Source organism: Monodelphis domestica, chromosome 2, assembly GCF_027887165.1.
Source record: "Monodelphis domestica isolate mMonDom1 chromosome 2, mMonDom1.pri, whole genome shotgun sequence".
Classification (NCBI taxonomy): domain Eukaryota; kingdom Metazoa; phylum Chordata; class Mammalia; order Didelphimorphia; family Didelphidae; genus Monodelphis; species Monodelphis domestica.
In genome coordinates, this window is record NC_077228.1 from 180284382 (window position 1) to 180309269 (window position 24888).

Genomic DNA, 24888 nt, shown 5'->3' on the forward strand with positions numbered 1-24888 from the left:
TGCTTAACTTCTTTTTTGTTTGCTTTTGGGTTTGATTTATCTAATTTTTAAAGGGGAAAGTTAAGATTCCCTTACTAGTATAGTTTTACTGTCTAATTCTTCCTGTGGCTCATTTAATTCCTCCTTTAAAAATCTGAGGTCTACCTCCTTTATCCTGTCCCTGCCTCTCCTGATAGTGAATAATAAATAAAGTTTGATTAAGCTGTATCAAAATGGTACCAAATGGTGCACAAATATTTAGTATTGATATTACTTCATTGTCTCTGGTACCTTTTGTCAGGATGTAATTCTTTATTTCTTTTAATTAGATCTGTTTTTGTTTTAGCTTTCTTTGAGATCATGATTGCTTTTCCTGCTTTTTTTTTTACTTTATCTGAAGCATAATAAATACCTCTTGAGTCCATTACTTTTTATTTTATTGTGTTTCTCCCTGATTCAAATTTGTTTCTTATAAACAACATATGATCGATTTCGTTTTTTAATCCACTTTGCTATCTGCTTCCATTTCGTGGAAAAGTTCATCCTATTCACAGTCATAGTTTTGATTTACTGTAAATTTCCTCATCTTCTTATTTTCCCCTTTTGATCCTGCTTTTTTCCTTTCCTTACAAGTGTTTTGCTTTTAACCACTGCTTCTCCCACTTCACCCTCTCTTCTATTAACCCATCCCCTGCCTTTTCTTGTTCCCCTCCTACTTCTCTAGGAAGATAGGTTTCAATACCAAAATGAGTATGATTATTATTCTTCTCTGTGCCATATCTGATGATGAGTAAGGTTCAAGCATTGCTTATCACCACTCATTCTCCCCTCCAACTGTAATAAGTTTTTTTTTTATCTTTAATTGAGATAATTTATCCCATTCTACCTTTCCTTTTTCTTTTATCTCAATACAACCTTCTTTTTCACCCTTTGATTTTTTGTGGGGGGGATGGGATATCATGTAATCCTCTATGTATACTCCTTACTACTCTAATAATGATCAGATTTTTAAGTTACAAATGTCATCTTTCCATATAGGAATATAAATAGCTTGATCTTATTGAATCCTATAAAATTTTCTTTTATAATTCTCTTGAGTCTTGTATTTGAACATCAAATTTTCTGTGTCATTCTGGTCTTTTCCTAAAGAATGCTTGGAAATCTTTTTTGTTAAATAACTGTTTCCCCCCCTGAAAGGATTATACTCATTTTTGCTGGATAAGTGATTTTTGGTTATAAACCCAGTTTCTTTGCCTTTTGGAATATTATATTTCAAGCCTTCTTATTCTCTAATGTAGAAGTGGCTAAGTCTTGTGTATTCCTGATTGTGGCCCCATGATATTTGAATTATTTCATTTTGGCTGCTTGTAGTACTTTCTCCTTGGCCTAGGAATTCTGAAAATTGATTACAATATTCCTGAGAGTTGTCATTTGGGGATATAATTCAAGAGGTAATCAGTGGGTTCTTTCATTTCCTCTTTTACTATCTTAGTCAAGAATATCGGGACAGTTTTCCTTGATAATTTCTTAAAAACATTATGTTTGGGCTTTTTTTAATTGTAGCCTTCCAATAAATTCTTATATTGTCTCTCCTGGATGTGTTTTCTGGTCAGTTATTTTTCCAATGATATATTTCATATTTTCTTATATTTTTTCATTCTTTTGATTTTGTTTTCTTGTTTCTTGATGTCTCATGAAGTCATTAGCTTCCATTTGTCCAATTCTAATTATCAAGTAATTATTTTCTTTGATCCCCTGTATCTCCTTTTCTTTTTGGGCAATTTTACTTTTTTTTTAAAATTATTTTTATTGTCATGCAAACACACTTCCATATCAGTCATTGTTGTAAGAGCAAACTCATATTTAACCAAACCCCCAAAATAAAACCATAAATATACTGATGTGAAAGATAAATTCTCCAGTTCTTTTTCTGGAGGTAGATAGCATTCCACGTCAGAAGTCTTTCAGAACTGTCTGAGATCATTGCATTGTTAAGTGTAGCCAAATTTTCACAGTTTATCATCATCCAATATTGCTGTTATTGTATATAATGGTCTCTTAATTCTGCTTATTATGCTCTGCATCAATTTCTGCAGATCTTTCTAGCTTTTTCTGAAATCATCTTGCTTATCAGTTCTTATAGCACAGTAGTATTCCATCACAAAAATATACCACAGTTTGTTCCACCCTTCCCCAATTGATGAACTTCCCCTCAATTTCCAATTCTTTTCCACTACAAAAAGAGCTTCAATAAATATTTTTGGACAAGTAAGTCCTTTCCCCTTTTTTATTTTTTCTTTGGCATACAAACCTAGTAGTTGTATTATTGGATCAAAGTGTATCCACAGTTTTATACCTCATTGACCACAGTTCCAAATTGCCCTCCAGAATGGTTGGAGCAGTTCATAATTCCACCGACAATGCGTTAGTGTCCCAATTTTGCCACATCCCCAGCAACATTTACCACTTTCTTTTACTGCTATATTGGCTAATCTGATGCATGTGAGGTGTACAGTACCTTAGCTTTGTTTTAATTTGAATGTCTCTAATCAAGAGTGATTTAAAACATTTTTTCATATGATTATTGATGACTTTGATTTCTTCATCTGAAAACTGCTCATTCATATCCTTTGACTATTTGCCAATTGGAGAATGGCTTGTATTCTTAGAAATATGACTTTGTTCTCTATAAATTTGATAAATTAGGCCTTTATTAGAGAAATTTGTTAGAATTTTTTTCCCAGTTTATTGTTTTCCTTCTAATCTTGGTTACATTGGTTTTGTTTGTACAAAAGCTTTTTAACTTACTATAATCCAAATCATTCTTTTTATGTCTTATATTACTATCTCTTGTTTCATCCTAAATTCTTTCCTTCTCTAGAGATCTGCCAGGTGAAGTATTTTTTTTAAACCATTACCTTCCATCTTAGAATCAATACTGTGTATTGGTTCCAAGGCAGAAGAGTGATAAGGGCTAGGCAGTGGGGGTTAATTGACTTGCTCAGAGTCACATAGACAGGAAGTGTCTGAGGCCAGATTAGACCTGGCTCTCAATCCACTGAACCACCAACTGCCCTCAGGTAAACTATTCTTGTTCCCCTCAGCTTTGGTATCACTCTTAATATTTAAGTCATATCCATTTTGACTATAACTTGGAAAAGGGTGTGAGATATTGGTGTATACTTAGCTTCTGCCATGCTGTTTTGTAATTTTTCCACCAGTTTTTGTTAAAGAGTAAGTTCTTATTCCAAAAACTGTGATCTTTGGGTTTATCAAATACTAGGTTGCTATGGTAATTTACCCTGTATATATGGTATATCTAATCTCCTCCATTGATCTACCATTTTATTTCCTAGCTAGTATCAGATTGTTTTGATGATTTCTGCTTTATGGTATAGTTTGATATCTTGTACTGCTAAGTCATCTTCCTTCACATTTTTTTCATTTGTTCCCCGAAGGGAAAATATAAATATTTTTGACCTTTTGTTCTTCCAGGTCCAACGCTTCTTTGTAAGAGACTCTGTTTTTCATTGGATTTTTGTGCTTTTTTTTCCATTTGGTCACTTCTGCTTTTTAAGGTGTTATTTTCTTCTAGTATAACTTTTGTTTCTTTTCCTCATTTTTCCTATGCCTTTCTTATTTGAATTTTTAAATTTCTTTTTGAGCTCTTCCAGAGCCTGAGACTAATCCCAGCTTTCTTTAAAGTTTCACTGCTTTGCCCTCAATGTTCCCTTTTGAGTTTGTGTTTTATTCTTTGTGTCTGCAATAATTTTCTATGGTTAGTTGGGTTTTTTTTTTTATGTTTGCTTATTTTCCTAGCCTTTTCCTGAATTTTATTTTTATCTTAAAGGTGGGCTTTATTCTGAGGGTAAAGGAGGTACTCTCTTAAATGTTGGTTTTTCTTTGCTGTTACCCTTGGCTTTAGTTCAGGGTTTCGGTAAGTTAAAGTTCTTCCAAGGTAGTATGATGGCCTGTCGCTGGGAGATCTAAAAGCCCGTTCCCACTGCTGATTAAGTGTCCCCTCTCCTCCCCCCAGGGCCTGCTAATCATTTGCAAGGCTCAGAGCACTGTGAGCCACCTTATGCTAGAGCTCAGGGCCTCTTCTTGGACCTGGGCATGGACTCCAGGCCTCCCTCTGGGCTTAGCCTGGCTAGATCCAGTGTGGACTGTTTTGCATTGGTGTTTAGGTCCTCGCTTGAGGCTTTGGACAGGGCTCTGGGCCTTCCCTTGACCTTACACCAGCTAGGTACCTACTGTGGACTGCCTTGTTCTGGGGTTTGGGGCCTCAATGCAGACTTGCACCAGGGCTTGGAACTTCAAAGGATGCTTTGGTATTGGCTTAAGTTGGGGTCCTAATATTGTTGGCTTAGATTCAAGTTTCGAACCTGTAGGGGTTGGGTGTGAGGGTTTTCTGTTGTTGACTTCCTCTTTGGTGTGACCTTGCTTGGGTCCATGCTCTTTCTTACTCCATGGAAAGAGACTTTCTCTGCCTATCTTCCAGTTTTATTTTTGACAGAAAATTGCTTCAGTCCATCTCCTTGTTCTGTCCCTCCAGTATTCTTTTTGAATCATTATTTTAACATTGTTTGAAGAGGATTCTTAGAGCAGTTTGAGCTTTCTGTGCCACTACTCCTCCATCTTGTTATGTAATTACTTGTATCCCTTGTTTACTTAAGTTTCAGTTATATTTTACTTCTTTGTTAAAAGTATGTAACATTGGCTTCACAAAATGAGTACCGTTATGGTAAGAAGTCACAAGATGAGGATTAGATGTATTGTTAGTAGATCATGGTTATTAGGAATTTAATGGATGAATCCAAATTCTAGATCAATAGAATTAGGCCAAATAAGAGGGAACAGACATGCTAAAAATTTTAAGTTTTATTAGGGTAAGAAAACAGATAAATTCTAAATATTTGAATAGTTTTAAAATTGAGTATACAATAGTAATCAGGGAGCTGAGTTTAAAATATATTGAATATATAGAATCATTGATTTAGAGATTGAAGGAACCTTAGAAGCTATCATTTAATTTCCTCGTTTTGCACATGAGGAAGCAGGCATAGACAGATTTTCAACTGAAACATTGACTATTGTATTTTAAATGAGTTCTGTTATTGTATATATTTTTTTGAGGTTTTTCTTTTCTGTTTATCAATTCACATTAGTCTTTTAAGCTTCTCTGTATATTTAATATTTATCATTCCTTACATTTATTTATCATGCTGTGTTCAGCTATTCATTTGTTTGGCACAGTTAGATTTAAGTTTAGTTTACTAGATGAGATTACAGTAGTTCTGTTTTTATTCATTCTTCTTGTTGGACAAGATATGTTAATGTGTGTGCTGCTTCCCAAAGTGGAGCAAAGTTTTATTGGTATATATGTTTTTGTGACTGCTCTTATTCTAAAAGCAACTGAGCTCTGGTTGCTGACCAATCATATTAAAACTTCAATTTTGACATTAGTCTAGTTTCTTTTAAATGTTTTTTTCTTGTTTAAAAAGAAAAAGTTCCATGATATCCCTCTATGCTTACACACTTCATAAATTTTAGGATTTCACAAGTCTAATTTTTAGTCTCCAAATCAGATGTTCTACTTTTACTGGCCCTCAGATAAAATAGAGCATGGTATTTTGTCTCTCATGAGAGGTTCTTACTGAATGAAGAAGACTCCCCCAGTTTGGTAGTTGAGGATTCTAGTTCCATTTGAATGTTGGTTCTTAAGAGTCCTTTTTGAGTGTTAAAAATATGTTTTGTCCCCTACTAATTTCACATTAGACCAGTCTATACCGTTTGTGTATAATTTTAGAGACTGGCAACTTCAAGATACATATTTGAAATAAATCACAGACACAATTTAAAATCATTCAAAGTAGTTTTCCTTTGCCAAGGTGGACTCCTCTACTTAATCTCTCTATCCACATCCTTCCTTTCTCTTCCAGCAGCTTGCTTTTTTGAACAATCCCCTCTCTCTCTTAATAATTTTCCGTTGTTCTTTATTCACTGTCTTATTTTCTGCAATTTACAAATAATTCTAGATCCCTTTAAAAAACCCTTCACTTGACCCTTCCAGTCTACTCAAGCTATTAATCTACATTTACCTGTCTTTCTCCAGCTATCTAGGAAAAGCTGTCTATTCATGTTGTCTCCACTTCCTTATCTTCTGTTCACTTCTCAGCTCCTTCCAGTCTGACTTCTGATCCAATCCAAATGAAACCAGGGGTAGAGGTTCTTAAATTGAGTTCTACAAATTTAAAATAATATTTTAACTGTATTTCATTACAATTGTTTTCCTTTGTAATCTTTTATATTCTGAGAAGGGATCCATAGATTTCACCAGAATTCCAATGACACAAAAATGGTTAAGATCCCATACACTTTAGGTTCCCTACAACTTCTAGCTGTTAAATCCAATGTCTTCACCCTTTCTTCTTGAATATTTTCCTTTCCTAGTTATGCTACTTTTATGACTATTAGTCCCTTATTGGCTTTTGTTAGCTTATCACTTGTGACCTACTCTCTTTTGCATGAATAAAGGAAAAAAGTATTTACTATGTGCAAGTCACTGTGCTAAGTGCTGGAGATACAAAATGAAAAAGAAGAGAGTCATTTCTCTCAAGGAGCTCACATTTTAGTTGGGGAGACAACACATTTAGGAGGTTTTAGATGCAGCACAGATTGAAAGACTCAGTGATCCTGAGAGTACGGTGTCAAAGCAGATAGTAATGGATCTTTTGTCTGAAATCACTCTACTTATCATTTCTTATAGCACAGTAGTATTCCATCACCGAAATATATTATACTGTATTCCCTCATTTCCCAATTGATGGACATCCCCTCAATTTCCAGATCTTTGCCACCACAGAAAATAAACAAACTGGGTGTTTTTTTTTTTTAGTAGACTCTTTTCCCTTTTTTATGATCTCTTTGGTATATAGTTCCAATAATGGTATCATAGGATCAAAGGGTATGCATAGTTTTATAGTCCTTTGGACATAATTCCAGATTGCCCTCCACAGTTCACAGCACAATAGCACAGTTCACAACTCTACCAATAATTCATTAGTGTCTCAATTTTGCTACATCCCCTCTAATATTTATCACCTTCCTTTATTGTCATATTGACCAGTCATATAGGTGTGAGGTGGTACCTCAGTATTGTTTTAATTTGCATTTCTTTAATCAAGAGTGATTTAGAACATTTTTTTCACATGAATATTGATGGCTTTGATTTCTTCATCTGAAAACTGTTTATATCCTTTGACCATTTGTCCATTGAGAAACCTAACATAATTTTTTATACATGATGTCTTAGTCTGAATGTAGATTGCACTTTTATCTAAACTTGAGGGTATAAACAATATTTTTTTGTGCATATCTACAAATTTCCTTTTAACGAAATTAATCCTCTTTGAACTTCAGCTTCTTCATCTGTAAAATGAGGATGATAATAGTTTCTATCTTAGAGTTGTGAGGAACAAATGAGGTAAAATATAGGTAAAGTGCTTTTCAAGCTTTAAAGTGCTATACAAATGTTGGCTATTGCTATAACTTCATTTTAGAGCTACTAGCTAAATTAGGAAGACCATATTTGATGCTAATGATGGCAGGTGCTCAAAAATATTTATTGCTTTGAAATAAATTTCCCAGAATTAAATTGCTTTAAGCATTAAGTTGGGTTAATAGCATTTAAAAATCATTAGGGTATTGTGGGATGTACTTTAACTTAGAATTTTTACTTCCTTGAGATAGTTCTCTGTCAAAAATTTCTAAACATAATAAAGTAGTTTTTATGGAAAATTATAGTAGAACTTCATTTTCATATTTACCACAGGGATGAGTATTCTTTTTTGTTTTTATTTTTTAAACAGGTCAAAAGACATCTTTGACACAAGAAACAGAGCTTTTGGAATCTCTACTCCAGGAGGTAGAACATCAGGTAATTATTATACAATATATTAAGTATTGGAAATAAGCTCATTCTTTATCCATTTTTTTCTCCTTTTGTCCAATTGCTGGTACACATTTTTGTCTAACAATACAGAGTATTCCAGGAATTTCAGTGGAGTTTTTTTTTAAACCCATACCTTCCTTCTTGGGGTCAATACTGTATATTGACTCCAAGGCAGAAGAGTGGTAAGGGCTAGGCAATGGGGGTTAAGTGACTTGCCCAAGGTCACACAGCTGGGAAGTGTCTGAGGCCAGATTTGAACCTAGGACCTCCCATCTCTAGGCCTGACTCTCAATCCACTGAGCTACCCAGCTGCCTCCTTCAGTGCAGTTTTTAAAATAGCTTACAATCAGAGAGCTTTAAACTGCATGGAGATTTCTGAGATACCAGACCATCAAAGTAGTTGATGAAATCAGATAAGATGCTAATTCCATAGAAGGAATGTTTGAGAGGGTAGTACACCAAATTACATGTAGAAAACTTTGAGACTTCATAATGGAATTTGGTTATCATATATTAATAATATTAATCTGAAAGTATATACATCAGATAAGACTTGTATGGATAGTATCTGCCAGAAACTCTACATTGCTGCTATAGTCTAGTTATATATCTCAAAGAATTTTTTTTTCCTTCTGGAGGGACAAAAGGTAAAAAGTTTTTTTTAATGTTTTAGAAACTATTTAGGACTCTTGAACATTCAAAGTTCATTTTTTCCTGAATTCTGAGTTCAACTGTTATAGAAGAGTAATGATTTGTTTTAGTTCAGAGAATTTTTTTTTTTGTCAAAATATAATTTTTTTGGTCCAAGATAGTAGGCACTAAATTTTTTCAAAGTGTTTTGTGGAAATACTTAGATTTTTATAGCAGGCCATCACTGAAATTGTTTATGTATTTATTTGTTTAATTGAATTCTTGTTCTGAAGATTGTTGCAAGAAGGAATTATAGTTAAGGTGGCTTCCCTTTTAATCTTTTTCATAGTGTATGAATACATTAATTTTTTTAAACACTGCTTTTTCTCACTGTATTTTACTTAAGTATTTGGCCTTTTTACAACATTCTTGTTCCTTTCAGCAGCTTATCATTGCATCTTATTCCTAAGACCAATTAGATGAAAGAAATTTTCCTCCTATTTTTAGTGTTCTTCATCCTCCTGACTTCTACTGTTTCTTCTTTCCCTCATTAATATTCTTAATCCATTCTAATCTTGGGAGACATTGTTGTTAAAAAAGCATTGGACTCTGTCCTGAACCAGAAACTGTAGTTGTGACCTTTGCCCACTGGCCAGCAAGATCTGGCCCCACAGCTGCTCCCATTGCCAGCACCTCCTTGGTCACTTCTCAGGATCCTGTCCTTTTCTCCAAAGATGTAGATCATTGTCTTATGGGACAGTTCTGGTTTTGTCAAGAGTATTCTGGAAGGCTGACAAACCTAGAACTGCCCCATATTGATCTGGATCCAAATCTGCTTCTAGGTCTATGACCACTTCATCAACTAACTTCTAGCAAGTCAAAGAAATACCTCTAGCCAATGAGAAGGACACAACTTCCAGTACTGTGGTCCAGCATACTGATTATTCATTTTAGTCCATTTCCCTCTGCTATGAGCCAAAGGACTTCCAGTAAATGCCCCTTCCTAGCAGCTCAGATGAAGCAAATTATAGCAAAGTTTTTCATAAAGTCAGTTTAGAGCTACAAGAGGATGTACAGGAAATGTAAGCTATAAGGAAAGAAGTTGATCAAAATCCAGTTAATTCCATTGTGATTATTCTCAAGACTGGTAGAGAAGACCAGAATGGTTTGCTAAAGAATTTTTAGGATCTCATGGTATCCTACAGACTCCTTTGGGACATCTTGCCAAAATAAATTTGCACTTCTCAGTATGATCATTTCTTTGAGGAAAAAAGTGATATTTTTACTCAGTGTTTAAAACTGTAGCAGGGACACACATGTTCCTGATGGCAGATGATTACATGGATTCCCTTGTTACTAAAAAGCAGGAATCTATCTTGTGTAGGAACGACTATGTAGAAATGAGTCATTATCCTGAGGTGTGTGTGGGGCTGTCATGGAAACATTAAAATAACATGGTGCTGAGCAGGTGGTATTAGAAATATTTCTGTAATGTAACAGTTAAAATTAGTTTCTCTGCTAAAGTATTATATTTTTATGAGGTTTATTAAAGGTTAAGAAATAAAGAAAATACAAAATAAGAAAGCACGTGTCTAGGCCCAGAGAGCCCATTCACAACCACTCACTCCACATCCTGCCTGGTAGCGCGGCGTGTGCCCAGAGGCGGAAGCTGAGAGAGCAAGCAGAAGGTGGAGTCGTTTTAAAAACAATTTCTGTTCTCATCTCAGGTGGGAATTCAGGTGAGGTTACAAAGCATTCTGGGAAGTAGCAAGGACTTGTGGGGATTGAAGTCTGGGGTTCAAATCTCCATTTTTACAGCAACTAATAAGTTTTATGTTGATTTAGAATGAGAAGTGACTTACCTTCATGGGAAAGATTACTGTTTTTATCCTTCTTTGTTGCTAATAACTTCATCCTTTTCATTTTGGCTAAGAAGATACCAATTTGAAATTTATTCTGATTCTGAAAATCATGTCTCCATGATCCAAGGAATGCATAATAGCAGAGTGCCAAGGTATATATTTCATCATGATGATATTAACCATCTTAGATAATTAGTAAAGAAATCAAACACATCAGTCTCTGTGATTGTGGCAATTGAAACTGTTGACTAAGTGGCTGGAGAGGTATGTCCATTGCAAGAACTATGAAATGTGGCCCATGGATGTGGAATGATTACCTTTATGAATGAAGTCCATGCTGAAGGATTATATGGTACTCTTGGAGGCACTATGAATGATCAAGATGGAGTCATATACAAAATGGACTTAATTTCTGGAACTCTGGGCAAAGACTACAGTTGTGTTGGTGGTTATGTTGCCAGTTCAATTTTTTTAATAGACACCATATGGTCTTTTGCCATAGGCTTCATTTTTACAACTTCCCTCTTTCCCCAGGCTTCAGACTGGCACTCTTGAATCCATATGCATCTTAGAGTGCTACTAGGAACACCAGTGTAATCTCAAACTGATGAGGCAATTACTAATAGATATTGGGCTCCCCATGGTTCACTGCCTCAGTCATACCACTCCACTCTGGTACAATGTCAGACTGATGAGACAGATGCTAATGGACACTGGGTTCCCTATGGTTCACTCCATCAGTCACATTCCACAGTGGGTGGCAGATTCTTTTAAAAATACAGAGGTCTGTGATGAATTCATGAGCAAATATGATATCTGCATCCAAGCCATCAACTATCCAACTGTTTCCTGGTGAGAAGAATTCCTTTATTCATAACCCCAAACCCTCACCACATTCCACAGATGATGAACTATTTCCTGGAGAAGCTGCTGGATACTTGGAAACTTCCTGGGCTGTATATGAAGCCTCACTCCTTAGCAGAGTGTAACCTCTCTAGGATGCCTTATACTTTGAAGTCATGCGTGAGAGAAAGAAAGCTTACTTTCAGGCATGAGCAAACTGGTTTTTGTCAGTGCCTGAATCTGACCTCCATGGCTCTACTTGATGCCAACCAGTCCCTTCTTCATGTTGTCTCTGTAGCCTTTATATAAGAAGTAACTTATCTTAAGTTTTAAATCATAGTAGAAACATAGTAATGCAAAAGAATTTCTATAAAAAAAAACAAATATTGGTCTGATAGATTTTGCTTTTGATCTTTTATGTAGAATTTATGGGAGGACATGGTCATGAATCATATAGGTTGAGAAGACTTGAATGAATCATAGGCTGTGGTGGAGGAAGTACTTTGATCAATGTCATGGATCCACTGAAGTATTAGCATAAAATGGGAGAGCCCTAGAGATTAGTGCCAAAATTTTTGAGTAGAAGGAGCATTATAGCTAAATTTTTTCTAGCATTCCCCTCCAAACAACTTTAAAATAATACCTTAAATAAAATTCTGGAATGACACAGCCATCAAAAGGTTGGGTAAGACCATTTTCTAGTTCAAGACAATGAAGACTATCAGGAATAATATTTTGAAATTCCAGACCTACCAGTTGAATGAGAAAATACTGACAGCAGCTTGAAAGAAATCTTTCAAATACCATGGATTCAGGATCATATAAGTTTCAGCAGCTATCACATTAAAGGTACAAAGGTTGTGAATATGATATTCCAGAAGTTTACAGTAAAAAAATATCCTACTAAGCAAAATTGAGTATAACTCTTCAGGGGGAAAATTAGATATTGTATGAAATAGAAGACCTTTGAGGAATACTGATGAAAAAACTAGTACAAAATAGAAAATTCACCATATAAACACAATATTTCAAGCATTAATAAGGTAAACATGAAAGAAACCACGAAGGACTCAAGATTAAACTCTTTGAATTCCTATATGGGAAGATTATTCATATAACTGTTAAGAACTTTATCATTATTAGGAGAGTTAGAAGGAGTCTACATAGGTATAGGGGTAGGTCTGTGTTGAATATTTTGGGATGATCTAAAAAAAATGGAGGTGAGCATCTGGGTGTCTCAGTGGATTGAGAGTCAGACCTAGAGACTGGAGGTTCTGGGTTGAAATCTGGCCTCAGGTACTTCTTAGCTCTGTGACCCTGGGCAAGTCACTTGACTCCCATTGCCTATCCCTTACCACTCTTCTGCCTTGGAACCAATACACAATATTGATTCTAAGATGGAAGGTAAGGGTTTCAATTAAAAAAATAAAAATTTAACAAAAATTTTAAAAAAATTGGAGGGGTGAGAGATGCTCCGGGAGAAGAGGAGTGGAGAAAATTTTCTTAACATAAAATAGATGTTTTAGGAAGAGTTTTTATGGTGGAGGGGGATATGGTGCAGGGGGAAGGCAATGCTTGAACCTCACTCTTATCTGAACTGGTTCAAAGAGGAAAGAATATATCTGCATACACACTCATACTCATCCAAGTATAGAAATCTATCCTATCTAATGAGAAGTAGTAGGGAAAGGAGATAAGAAGAAAAGGGGAAGGGGAATGATAAGAGGGAGAGTAAATTAAGAGAGGCAGTAGTGAAGAGCAAAACACTTTTGAGGAGGGATGGATTTTTAAGAGATTAGGACAACAGGAAAAAAAATAGGATGAAGGAAAATATAGTTAGTAATCATAACTATAAGTGTGAATAGGATGAATTCACTGATAAAATAGAAGCAAGTGATAGAATGGACTGGAAATCAGATCCAGCAGTATATTATTTGTGAGAAACATACTTGAAAAAGGAAGACACCTAATTAAAATTAGGGCCTGGAGCAGAATTTATTATATTTGAGAAGTAAAAATTTTGAAGGCAGGGATAGCAGTTATGATATCAGATAAAACAAAAGCAAAAGTAGGCCTAATTAAAGATAAAAGCAGGGAATCTACATTTTGTAAGATATACAATAGACAATGAAGTAATAATAATAATAATAATGTCAAAACTACACATATATGCAACCAAATGACATAATATCCAAATTCTCAAGGGAAAAGTAAATGAATTATAGGAGGAAAATAGAAAATAAAACTAAACTGGTTCAGGGCCCTTATCTTTTCCCTCTCAGAACTAAATAAATCTAACCATAAAACAAATAGGAAAGAAGTTCAGGAGATGAATAGAAATTTAGAAAAGGTAGTTAGGGTAGACTTATGAAGAAAATTGAATGGGAATAGAAAAGAGTATATACCTTTTTTCTCAGCTATATATATTACCTTCACAGAAATTAACCATATGTTATTGCATGAAAATCTAACAACCAAATACAAAAAGCAGAAATATTAAAATATACCTCTTTCAGATCATAATGAAATAAAAATTGCAGTCAATAAAGGGCATTGAAAGCATAGATTAAAAATAGGAACTATTCTAATTCTAAAGAATGAGTGGGTTAAAGAACAAATCAAAGGAACAATCAATTTTCATTAAAGATATTGACAGCAATGAGGCAGAATACCAAAATTTGTGGGATGCTGCCAAAGTAGTATTTGGTAAAGTAGTATTTTGGGGGAAAATTTATATCCTTCAATGCCAACATCAAAAAAGAAGAGAATAGATCACTGAACTGATCAGTGAACTTGGAGAACTAGAAAAAGAACAAATTAAAGATCTCTAATAAAATACCAAAATAGAAATCCTGAAAGTCAAAGAAGAGATCAATGAAATGGAAAGTTCAAAAAAAGAGTAAACTAACACCAGGAGTTGATTTTTATAAAAACAAAACAATATCCTGGGTTCAGATCTTGCTGCTCTTTTGCCTTGGAACTGATACTTAGTATAGATTCTAAGACAAGATAGGGGTTTAAAAGAAAGAAAGGAAAAATAAGTAAAGGAATCTTACTAATTTCCTTTTATGACACAAGGATGGTTTTGATACCTAAACTAAGGAGGATAAAATCAGAAAGAAAACAGACCAATTTCCCTAATGAATAATGCCAAAATTTTGAATAAAATATGAGCAAGGAAGCATTATATCACAAAAATCATACACTTTGATGAGGCTGGATTTATACCAGGGAAGTAAGAAATGGTTCAATATTAGGAAAACTATAGCATAACTGATTACATCAACAAAAAGTTACAATCACATGATTATCTCAGTAGATTCAGAAAAAGCCTTTGACAAATACAATTTCCATTCCTATTAAAAACATTAGAAAGCATAGAAATACATTGTGCCTTTCTTAAAAAGATAAGTAGTATCTAAAACCAAGAACAAGACTTAAAGTCTTCCTTATAAGATCAGGGATGAAGCAAAGATGTCCATTATCACCATTATTATTCAGTATTTTACTAGAGATGCCAGCAATTAGCAAGAAAAAGAAATAAAGAAAGAAATTGAAGGAATTGGAATAGATAACAAAGAAACAATCACTCTTTGCTGATGATATGATGGTATACTGAGAGAACCACAGATAATCACCTAAACAATTTTGAAACAAATAACTTCAGAGTTGCAGGATAAAAAACCCACATAAGTTATCAACATTTCTGTATTTTGCCAACAAAACCCAGAAGGAAGAGATCGATAAATTCCATTTAAAATAACTATGTAGTATAAAATACTTGGGAGTCTACTAGCCAAGACAAACCAAAGAACTATATAAACATAATTACTGAATACTTTTCTCACAAATAGATATCTGTACAACTGGATAAATGATAATAATAAATAATATACTTATTTATTATTTTATATATTTTATATATATTTTATATATTATAAACAATATAAAAATAAATAAAAATAAAATAATATAATAAGCTAATATAATAAAAATGATAATTTTACTTAAATTAATTTACCTGGTCAATGCTATGCTAATCAAGCTGCCAAAGAAGTCTATTTTAGAGCTAAAAAAAAATTCTTCTGGGAAGAAGAAAAGATCAAAACTATCAAGGGAATTTAAAAAACGTGAAGCAAGGCAGCCTAAACAGTACCAGATTTCAAACTATATTACAAAGCAGTAATCCTCAAAATAATCCATTACTGACTAAAAAATAGTATGATTGATCAGTGGCATAGATTAGATTAGATACACAATATACAACAGTAATTTCCATAGTAATGTAGTTTTTATTAAACCCAAGCATCCAATCTCTTGGGATAAGAACTCACAGTTTGACAAAAACTGTTGTGAAAGTCGGATAGCAACAATACAACCTCTCAAATTGTATGAGATACAGTCAAGATGGGTACATAATTTACACATAAAGGGTGATCTCATAATCCAATTAGGGAATATGGGAAATTTTAAGAGTTTATGACCAAATAAGAGATAGTAAGGATCATTGGAGGGAAAATGGATAATTTTGATGACGTTAAATTAGAAACAGTTTTGCAGAAACAGAATTGTTATAGGAAGTTTTTCTTAAGGCCTCATTTCTCAAATATATAGGGAATTTAGCCAAATTCATGAAAATAAGAGTCATTCTCTAAATGAGAAATGGTTAAAATATATGAATAGGTAGTTTTCAGAAGAAAAAAACTTCCAATAGTCATATGAAAAAATTTCTCTAAATCATTATTGATTAGAAACATACATATTAAAATAATAGGTACTAGGGGCAGCTGGGTGGCTCAGTGGATTAAGAGCCAGGCCTAGAGATGGGAATTCCTGGGTTCAAATCTGGCCTCAGACACTTCTTAGCTATGTGACCCTGGGCAAGTCGCTTAACCCCCATTGACTACCCTTACTGCTCTTCTGTCTTAGAATCAATATTGATTCTAAGACAGAAGGTAAGTGTTTTAATAAAAAACAAAACAAAACCCAGATACCATCTCACATCTCACATTATGTCCAGAGGGCTCTAAAACTGCATATAACCTTTGATCCACTTAGTCTGTATCCTAGAGAGATCAAAGAAATAGGAAAAGGAGGTGTATATACAATAACAGCTTTTTTTGTGATTGTCCTAGAATTGGAAATCGAAGGGATGTTCCTCAGTGGTGGTGGGATTGTTGCACAAATTGTGTTGTATAATTGTGATATAATACTATTGTACTATTATAAATAATGAAGTGGGGATGGTTTCAGAAAAACTTGTATGAATTGATGCAAAGTGAAGTAAGCAGAATCAGGAGAACATTGTAACAACATTAAAACATTGTAAGAATGTCTTAGCTACTCTGATCACTACAATGATCCAAGTCAATTCCAAAGGATTCATGATGAAAAATGCCCTCTACCTCCAGAGAGAAAAGTGATGAGCTCTGAATGCAAATTGAAGCATACTCTTTGTTACCTTCTTTTTCTTGTCTTATTTTTTTTTTTGCAATATGGCTAAAATGGACTACCTTTTGTATGACTTCACATGTATAATGAGTATCATATTGCTTGTTTTCTCAGAGGGTGCGTGGGGCTGAAACTCAAAATTTTTTAAAATGAATGCTGAAAATAAATAAAAATCTAAAGTCACAAGAGAAGCCATTATTTGTTTAAGGTAAAGAATTATGGTTTTGGAATCTGGTTAGAGTCCTGATTCTATTCCTTACTACCTCTATTATCTTCATCTCTTAAAACCTTATTTGTAATGATTATTTTATATATATACATATATATATATATAATAATTATTTGTAAATAATTAAGTTCGACCAGATCGTGAAGTTTTTTTCCGGCTTTAAATTCATTGGTCTTAATATATTACATCTTATATTATATATTATATTGGCCACTGATTAGTTGCTCTGAATGCTCATTTTACCCACAACCTTCTATGAGTATTTATGTAGAAGATAATCTTGGTATTTTCATGAAATGTGCTCCTAATTTTATTTGTTCAGTAACATTTTTACTTTCATTTTTATTAATTTGTCTTTTGATTTTCAAGATTTCTATTTGGATGCTTGCCTGGGGATTATTATTATTATTGCATTTCCAATTTGTTAATTTGCTTTTTCTTTTTTTGATGAGAGATAGAAATAGTAGGTCTCTTTAGAGTTGCTGTGGCTTAAAAATTAAATCTCTTGGGGCGTACCTAGTCATATCTTGTAGAAACAGTAAGATTGGACCTTGAAATTATGATGGGAGAAGGGGTTCAGTATTAAAGATAGAACCAAAACGGCACACTAAGAATTAAAAAAAAATTTTTTTAATAGACAGCTTTTATTTTTCTGTCACTTAACATTTTGTATTGTGGTTCTCTTCTCCCTTAATTTCACCCAGAGAACTAATTTTTATTTTTTCCAACAAAGAATAATTAGTAACCAGCTCAGCAAACAACACAGGGGGGAAAAATTATATTACAGTATTTCAAACTCCTAGCCCCCAAGCTCTGTAAATAGGAAATACATTCTTACCTTTTCTTTGAGGCAACACTTGGTCATTACAGTTTTGAGGAAATTAGTTTCAATTGCTTGTTTAATTTTTTTCTTGATATATATTTATAATTTGAAAGTAAATTATAAGAATGTTTCCTTAAATATACTGTTACGACCTATTGTTATCAACTGTTTTCATTTTAAATTTTATCTAATTGAATTCTTTGTGAGTTGGTTATCACAAAAGGAAATATGAAATGCAGAAAAAGCAATTGAACTGAATACAAAACCTTTCATATTCTTTAGTGAAGTCATTTACAAATTTAGTTTGAGTGCTTTTTTAGTGGTGTTTTGTTGCCTTTGAAAAACCCAACGTTGTTTCTCTTCCTCTCCTTTCTACTTAATGAAAGCTTATTATCCCTAACCAGCATGGTTCCAAACATTAAAAATATTTACCTCTTAATAATTAGCTTCTAATTATTTGTATAAAATTTTATTTGAATATCTATTTTCAGTTAGTAGTTCTTGATTAATACTGTCTCAATGAACTTCATTTTGGAACTGATAATTTGCTTATATTTTAATTTGAAGAGTATTAAAAAGAATCATTTAAGTTGGTTTTACTTTATATCTACGAAAGGGGGAAAATTTGTTTTAATTGTTTATATTTTTTAATTGCACTAAAATGATTTGGATACCATTTTTGGGAAGTCCATGTTACTCTGATTATGATTTTTTATAAATCGTCTTTTCTACAGCTGCGTTCATGTAGTAAGAGTGAATTAATATCTAAAAGCTCGGAGATCCTCATGATGTTTCAACAGGTTCATAGAAAGCCTATGGCATCTTTTGTTACAACTCCAGTGCCACCAGATTTTACAAGGTATGGATTTTGAGACTCTTTGGCTTTATAAGTTACATTCCAAATGTTAAATCTTAATTTTAAGCTTCAAATTGATTTTATCAGTCCTAACTTGTTTAATACTTCATTATGATATGACCAATGTAATGTGGTAAGGATAGATACTTGGATTTTAATTCTAAAAAACAACTTGGGAGACTTAATTAGATCATTTTGAACCTGCAAAGGCATATTTTTATTCCGCTTGAGCATTCTAATATGTATCACAAGGAGACAATGCTCTTTCCTGCCTTAGACAAGTAATAGATATAGTTTGACTTTTTAAAAAAATATTCATGTGCCACAGAGAAGAATATTTTTGGTCAATATATGTTCACTAAAATAAAAGTATTATTTAGAAATATCCTTTGTTATGCCACTGGGATCAGTGTTTCTGATTTCTTGCCTACAATTATTCTTGATTCTTATGATATATAACATGAATCTCAACATTGTGAAATTGTACAAGATTATTGCCAGTGAATAATAATGAACTATATAATCTGTCCAGGTTCTAGGAGTTTGAACTCAATAAATATTTGTTTAATTAAGGGTATATCTGATGTTGGCTATTCATGCTTATAGGATTATGACTTTTATCTGAGAGCTTATTATCTTATTTTTTAATTTGTTTTACAAAGTGAAATAATTTATTGTGTTAAATGTTTTGTCTTTCTAGTGAATTAGTGCCAGCTTATGATTCAACTACTTTTGTTTTAGAGAACTTCAGGTAAGGCTGTTTGGCAACCTGATATTTTATAAAATATGTACAAAATTAGTCATTATAAATAATATTTGCTTATAAATAAGTTTCATTTATAAGGAGGAACTATAAGAAGTTATATTTCCTTAATTTTCCTTAATTTTGCTATTCCTTGTTGTAGAAAAATTTTATTTGTTAAAATCCTGATTATTTAGTGAGAAAAATCGGATGCCTTCACATAAGCTAATATTCTTATAGGATTTCTTAATGTTAAGTACATCTATTTTAAATGTTCTTTTCTAGTATTAAATAAATAAAACAGTTTAAAGGAGAGAGAGGTAGCTAATAAACATCTTAATCTTGACCCTGATTCTTAACTTTTTTTTTTAAACCCTTACCTTCTGTCTTGGAACCAATACTGTGTATTGGTTCCAAGACAGAAGAGTGGTAAGGTCTAGGCAATGGGGGTCAAGTGACTTGCCCAGGGTCACACAGCTGGAAAGTGTCTGAAGCCAAATTTGAACCTAGGACCTCCCATCTCTAGGCCTGGCTCTCAATCCACTGAGCTACCCAGCTGTCCCCCTGATTCTTATCTTTTTAAAAAGTTTTTATCAATTACATGTAATACATTTCCAAATAAGTTTTCAGAAGTTATATAATTCAAATTGTCTCCCTCTTTATTTCCCTACCCCCCCTCTTGGAGCTAGTAAGCAATTCAATCTGGGTTATACATGTATCATCACACAAAACATTTCCATATTGTCCATTTTTATAAGCGACTAATCATATAAAACCAAAACCGCACAACTTATACCCAAACAAATGAAAAATCATATGCTTTCATCTGCATTCCTACTTCAATAATTCTTTCTCTGAAGGTAGATAGCATTCTTTATCTGTAAGTTCCTCATAATTGTCCTGGATCATTGTATTGCTGATAGTAGCTAAGTCTTATCACATCTGAACATTAGACAATATTTCTGTTACTGTGTATGTTTTCCTGGTTCTGCTATTTCACACTGCATCAATTCATGTAGATCTTTCCAGCTCTTTCTGTGACTAATTTTATCAAACATGCTGCTTCCCTAGTTTAATTCCATTTCTTTACATTCTTATTTCTTTTCATAATAACAAAAATTTATAGGTCACAATATTAAATTCAGTGGAGAGTATTATTTTCTCAATTCTGCCATTTTGGAGTTGGTTTCCTTTAATGTTCTGACTAATTAATATGAGTGTGAGTTGGTCATTATGAAAATGCTGTTTGGAAATTTAAGTCTAATTAAATAATTTCTTTTATATATTCTTTGTTCAGGAACATAAATTTATAAAACACAAACATTATATTTTCATAGTTGCTGGCTTTTTATTAGCAATTATTCTAAGATTTCAGTTGCCACAAAGTTTGATTTATTTAGCTGTCATAAATTAACATTAGGATATTTTCTTTCTCCTTTAGTACTTTGCGCCAGAGAGCAGATCCTGTTTACAGTCCACCTCTTCAAGTTTCGGGGCTTTGTTGGAGGTTGAAAGTTTACCCAGTAAGATTTTGATTATCTTTTTAAAAAATCTTTTTTATTCTTATTGTTTCAGATCTATCTTATCTCTTTCATTTTTCTAGCATTCTTAAGCACATCCACCAATCTATTTTCTAGAAAATTACAAATTTTCAGGCATTTAGAAAGAGCAGTATTTCCATGTTTTTTTATGTGTTCTTGAATCTTACTCCAAGAAATTAAATCTGAATAGAGTTAATTGTCACTTTAAATTGAGTTTTGTTTTGAGGCTCTATCGATATTTATAAAATGAAATATTAAAGATTATTATGATGATTTAGTATTAGGAATAAAATTAGGTCACTGCATCATTAAAAAGAAACTACTAAAAAGTTATTTGATCATGCCAATTTATAGAATAAACCATCAGTAAAACACAAATATCCATTTATGAGAAAAATTATAAAAATATAGGAGAGAAAAGATTTTTCTTTAATATGGTAGAAAACATTTCTTTAGTCTCAAGAGTTAGTATTCTTATTCACTTTAGCAACAGGATCCAGGACTAGCTATTTTTTCTGATTCCCCATGACCTCTCACACCTCTTCAAAACAGAAATAACTGCCCCAAATATAAAGCAACTCCAGCTGTCTCCTTGGTTTAGGTACCAAGAGTCCAAAAGAAGATTAAAAAAATTTAAGCAACATCCCCACCAAACTGAGAACTGATGCTTTTTGACCCTGAGCTTACTCAGCACCCCTCCCCAGGCTGCTCCTATACTTTGAGGTTGTACTATCAGACCCAAGGACAAGACAAAATGCTTGCAACAAAATCTATTCTTACACCCTGGCCCTGTTCCCTGCTTTCCAGGGCTTTGGTGATCCCAGTTCCAGGGTATGGAAGTTTGCTCAGGCTTCCACAAGCAGCTTGAACATAGGTAGCCCTTCAGGAGCTGCAATCTGATAGCATCAGTGCTGCAAATTTCTGACCTGCCAGTGCAAGGGAAAACAGTGTTGCGGGGCTCTAAATTACTAGTACTGCAAAGCTCGGAACTTCCTGTGCCAGACCAGAAAACAGGAATAGAAGGAAAGTGATACATCATCAGTACAGGATACTCTGTGTGTATTGGCAGGGGTGGGGGTATGGTGCCATGGTCAGAATCCAGCCTCGCCCACGACTCCAGGGTTTCTTGACTGGTAGTGAACGATCAGTCAACAAAAATAACAAAAGGAAGACAGCTTAATCATAACAGCCATGGGATTGCTTTGCATCTAACAGCTGCTCCGCCATTTCCAGGCTTATCTTTTATTTTTATACCCATTTTCTTGGCACGCAGATTGCATTATCTAACACATGTTCAAAGAGAGATAATTGGAAAAGTGATACATTAACTTTAAACAAATCACTTGATTAACATTCTATAATTTTGTATTGTGATTAAAGATAGAATAAAGGTTGCACACAAGATAAATGATTTTGTCACAGGTGGCTTAATTTTCTCATTACCCTATGAGAAGTTTTGAGCTTACAATCAATCAAAGAAAACTACTTATTGCTTTTAATAAAATGGAATAATTAATCAGCAGTTCTTAAAAAACAATTCATCAATCATATCATTGAGATTGAGGGGTACTGGGAACACAATTCAAATTTAGTATTAGATTGGTCATTTCTCTGGGTTCTTACTATGGAGTTTCCCACTGGCAAGTTACTGGTTTTTGTGAAATCGAGTCACTGAGGCATATTGAAAAGCTTGATGTACTTGTACTTATTATATGAGCCTTTATGATTGATTTGTGTGCTGGCTTCATGAGAAATTTTTGGGCTTGGCCTGTAGCTGCAGTTTCACTGGGGCTTATGTATCTAAATAAAAGTTAACCCTTGATAGTCTTTTTGGGATTGGGTTTAAGGGTCTGATCTTTCTGTGATATTTTGGGGAATTAGGGTACTGGTATTTTGCTCTTGCATTATTTCTTTTGAGACTGGGGGAATAATAATCATGTTAATTCATAGGTAAGGGGCATTGATGAAAGAGGTCATGTAAAGGGGGACTAAGTGGGCAATCACATCTCACCAAGGACCACTTTGTGGTCTCCTCAGCTACCACGTGTGACTCTGTCAAGGCTTCATGGTCTGATGGCTCCCAGCAGTGTGGGATGTGGAGAGGGCTTCAGCATTACATCAAGGCTGAGGGAAAGAGCATAGCATCTAGTTGGGACAAGTTCTGGCCATTCAGGAGTCAGCTGGGGTGAGAGACCTAGGCTGAATTGTGATTTGCCAAGTTTAGGTAGAGGCTGACATGCTTTACTATGCAGCTCCCAAAGAAACCATAGTCAGAATGGAGAGAGTCAAGTGAAAAATAAGGAAAATATGATGAAAAAGAGTTGAAATTACCAAAGATTTTAGGAAAAAGAAAACTCAAAGATCTTAAACATAAACAGATAAATCACTGGGAAAAACAGTAATACCAGAAGGAAATATAGCCTATGAATAAATACTGCAAAACAAACAAAAATGATCTAGCACTTTGATGAGCCACAGAAACCTGTGGCATAATTGGAGGAGAATATGGAAATATAACAAGTGGTTTAGAAGAAAAACAAGAATTATAAGAGCAGAATTTATGTTCTTTGTGGTCAAAATAACGAACAGAATGGGAAAACTTAAATTCTGTAATGGCATGCTTCACCAAACAAAAGAGAGACTAGATGAAGTCAGGGTGCATAGATACAGTTTAAGGTATCATAGGTCTCCAAGAAGAAAAAAATAGATTTAAAAAAAAAACCCCATAGCACTGTGATGAAGGAAATAATAGAAGAGAACTGCTTTGAACTACTGAACCTAGAAAATGAAATGCTAATCAAAAGACACAGATTGCTTCTAGAAAAAGCCTATTTCTGCAAATTACATTACACATAGTCATTAAATTTAATCATTCAATTCAGAAAGAAGTTCTTTAAGCCATCAAGGGAAAGATCTTCAAATACAGAGGAAAGAGAATTCAAATAATGCAAGACAAATTCCACATCCACTAGAAAAAGGAGTGAGTGGAATAATGTGTTCTGAAGAGCAGTGGAGCTTAGGATGCTTCCCAGGGTGCATCCTCCAAATCCTGTCCTGTAAATCTGAGTTAAAGCTTATGGATTTTCAGTAATAAAGAAGAGCTTGAAACTTTTCTCTAGACAGAAAACCAGAACTGAAGAGATGATTTGTTTTTCTGACTTTGTAAAAAATAAAAATGCAAGAAGAATGAATAAATGTAGCAGGCAAGGACAGAATAACAATAGTGAGACCAATAAGAAACTTCTTTCTAAAGTTGCACAAGGAGATAGAGATGAATGTAGAAATCTGGTAGAGATAACAGTGAAGAGATGGATAAGGGGACATTATGTACAGAATCTGGCAATATTTTGCTTACAGGTGAATCAGTGCTTTTTTGTGCAGCTACATTACAACATGTAAAGGTTTGTAGAAGAGAGGAGGAACAGAGGGAGAGAGGAATTTGTGATGCATAAGGGTCAAATCCAGGACTTAGAAATGAGTGGATTGTGACCTCTATGGCCTCAGAATAAGAAGAATACTGTGGAGTGGGTGAGTTGGAGGGTGTAAATATTGGGAAAAATAGGGAAAGGAAGGAGGCCTTACTTTGGAGATGGGCGGGAGTACCTCTGATGAATGTACCTATGGGTAAAGAGAGATGATTAGTCAAAGGAAAGAAGGACCTAATAGTGAATAATGCCTGGTGGGGACCTGGTACTTGAAGAATTTACTATTTTGTGTGGGGGTGGGGTGGGGGGAGGCAGTTAGAAACCTAGGGGACACCTGGTTTTAGAGGAGTTGATAGCATGAACCCTAGTAGATTTCAGGGAGATATGGGGGTAAAAAGGTCAACAAAGGAGGATACAGATCAGTGATGGATGGTATAATTAGGGGAAGGCTCAGATATCCTTTAGAATACTTGCAGTGATTGGCATTGTTCTGGGAATGAGCCATACCCTGAGAAAAGGGGTCTCTATGATGCAGGCCCTACAAGCCAATGGC

General features: G+C 34.0%; 1 protein-coding gene, 1 non-coding gene and 1 pseudogene across 24 annotated transcripts in view; all 3 read left to right on the forward strand.

The window, feature by feature from the left end:
- Positions 1-24888, forward strand: part of TRIM37 (tripartite motif containing 37) — a 213840-nt gene that overhangs the window by 41423 nt on the left and 147529 nt on the right. For all 22 annotated transcript variants that reach the window (XM_056814193.1, XM_056814198.1, XM_056814182.1 and 19 more), the window contains 4 exons: positions 7851-7918; positions 18506-18630; positions 19328-19378; positions 20811-20892. In XM_056814193.1, the coding sequence (XP_056670171.1) occupies positions 7851-7918; positions 18506-18630; positions 19328-19378; positions 20811-20892 (326 nt within the window). The remainder of the gene's footprint in view (positions 1-7850; positions 7919-18505; positions 18631-19327; positions 19379-20810; positions 20893-24888) is intronic.
- On the forward strand, positions 7955-15165 carry LOC130456838 (5-aminolevulinate synthase, non-specific, mitochondrial-like; annotated as a pseudogene). Its single transcript, XR_008915857.1, has one exon. The product of XR_008915857.1 is annotated as a 5-aminolevulinate synthase, non-specific, mitochondrial-like (transcript).
- On the forward strand, positions 9317-9377 carry MIR7272 (microRNA mir-7272). The gene has a single exon (NR_127465.1). It is a non-coding gene; the product is annotated as a microRNA mir-7272 (primary transcript).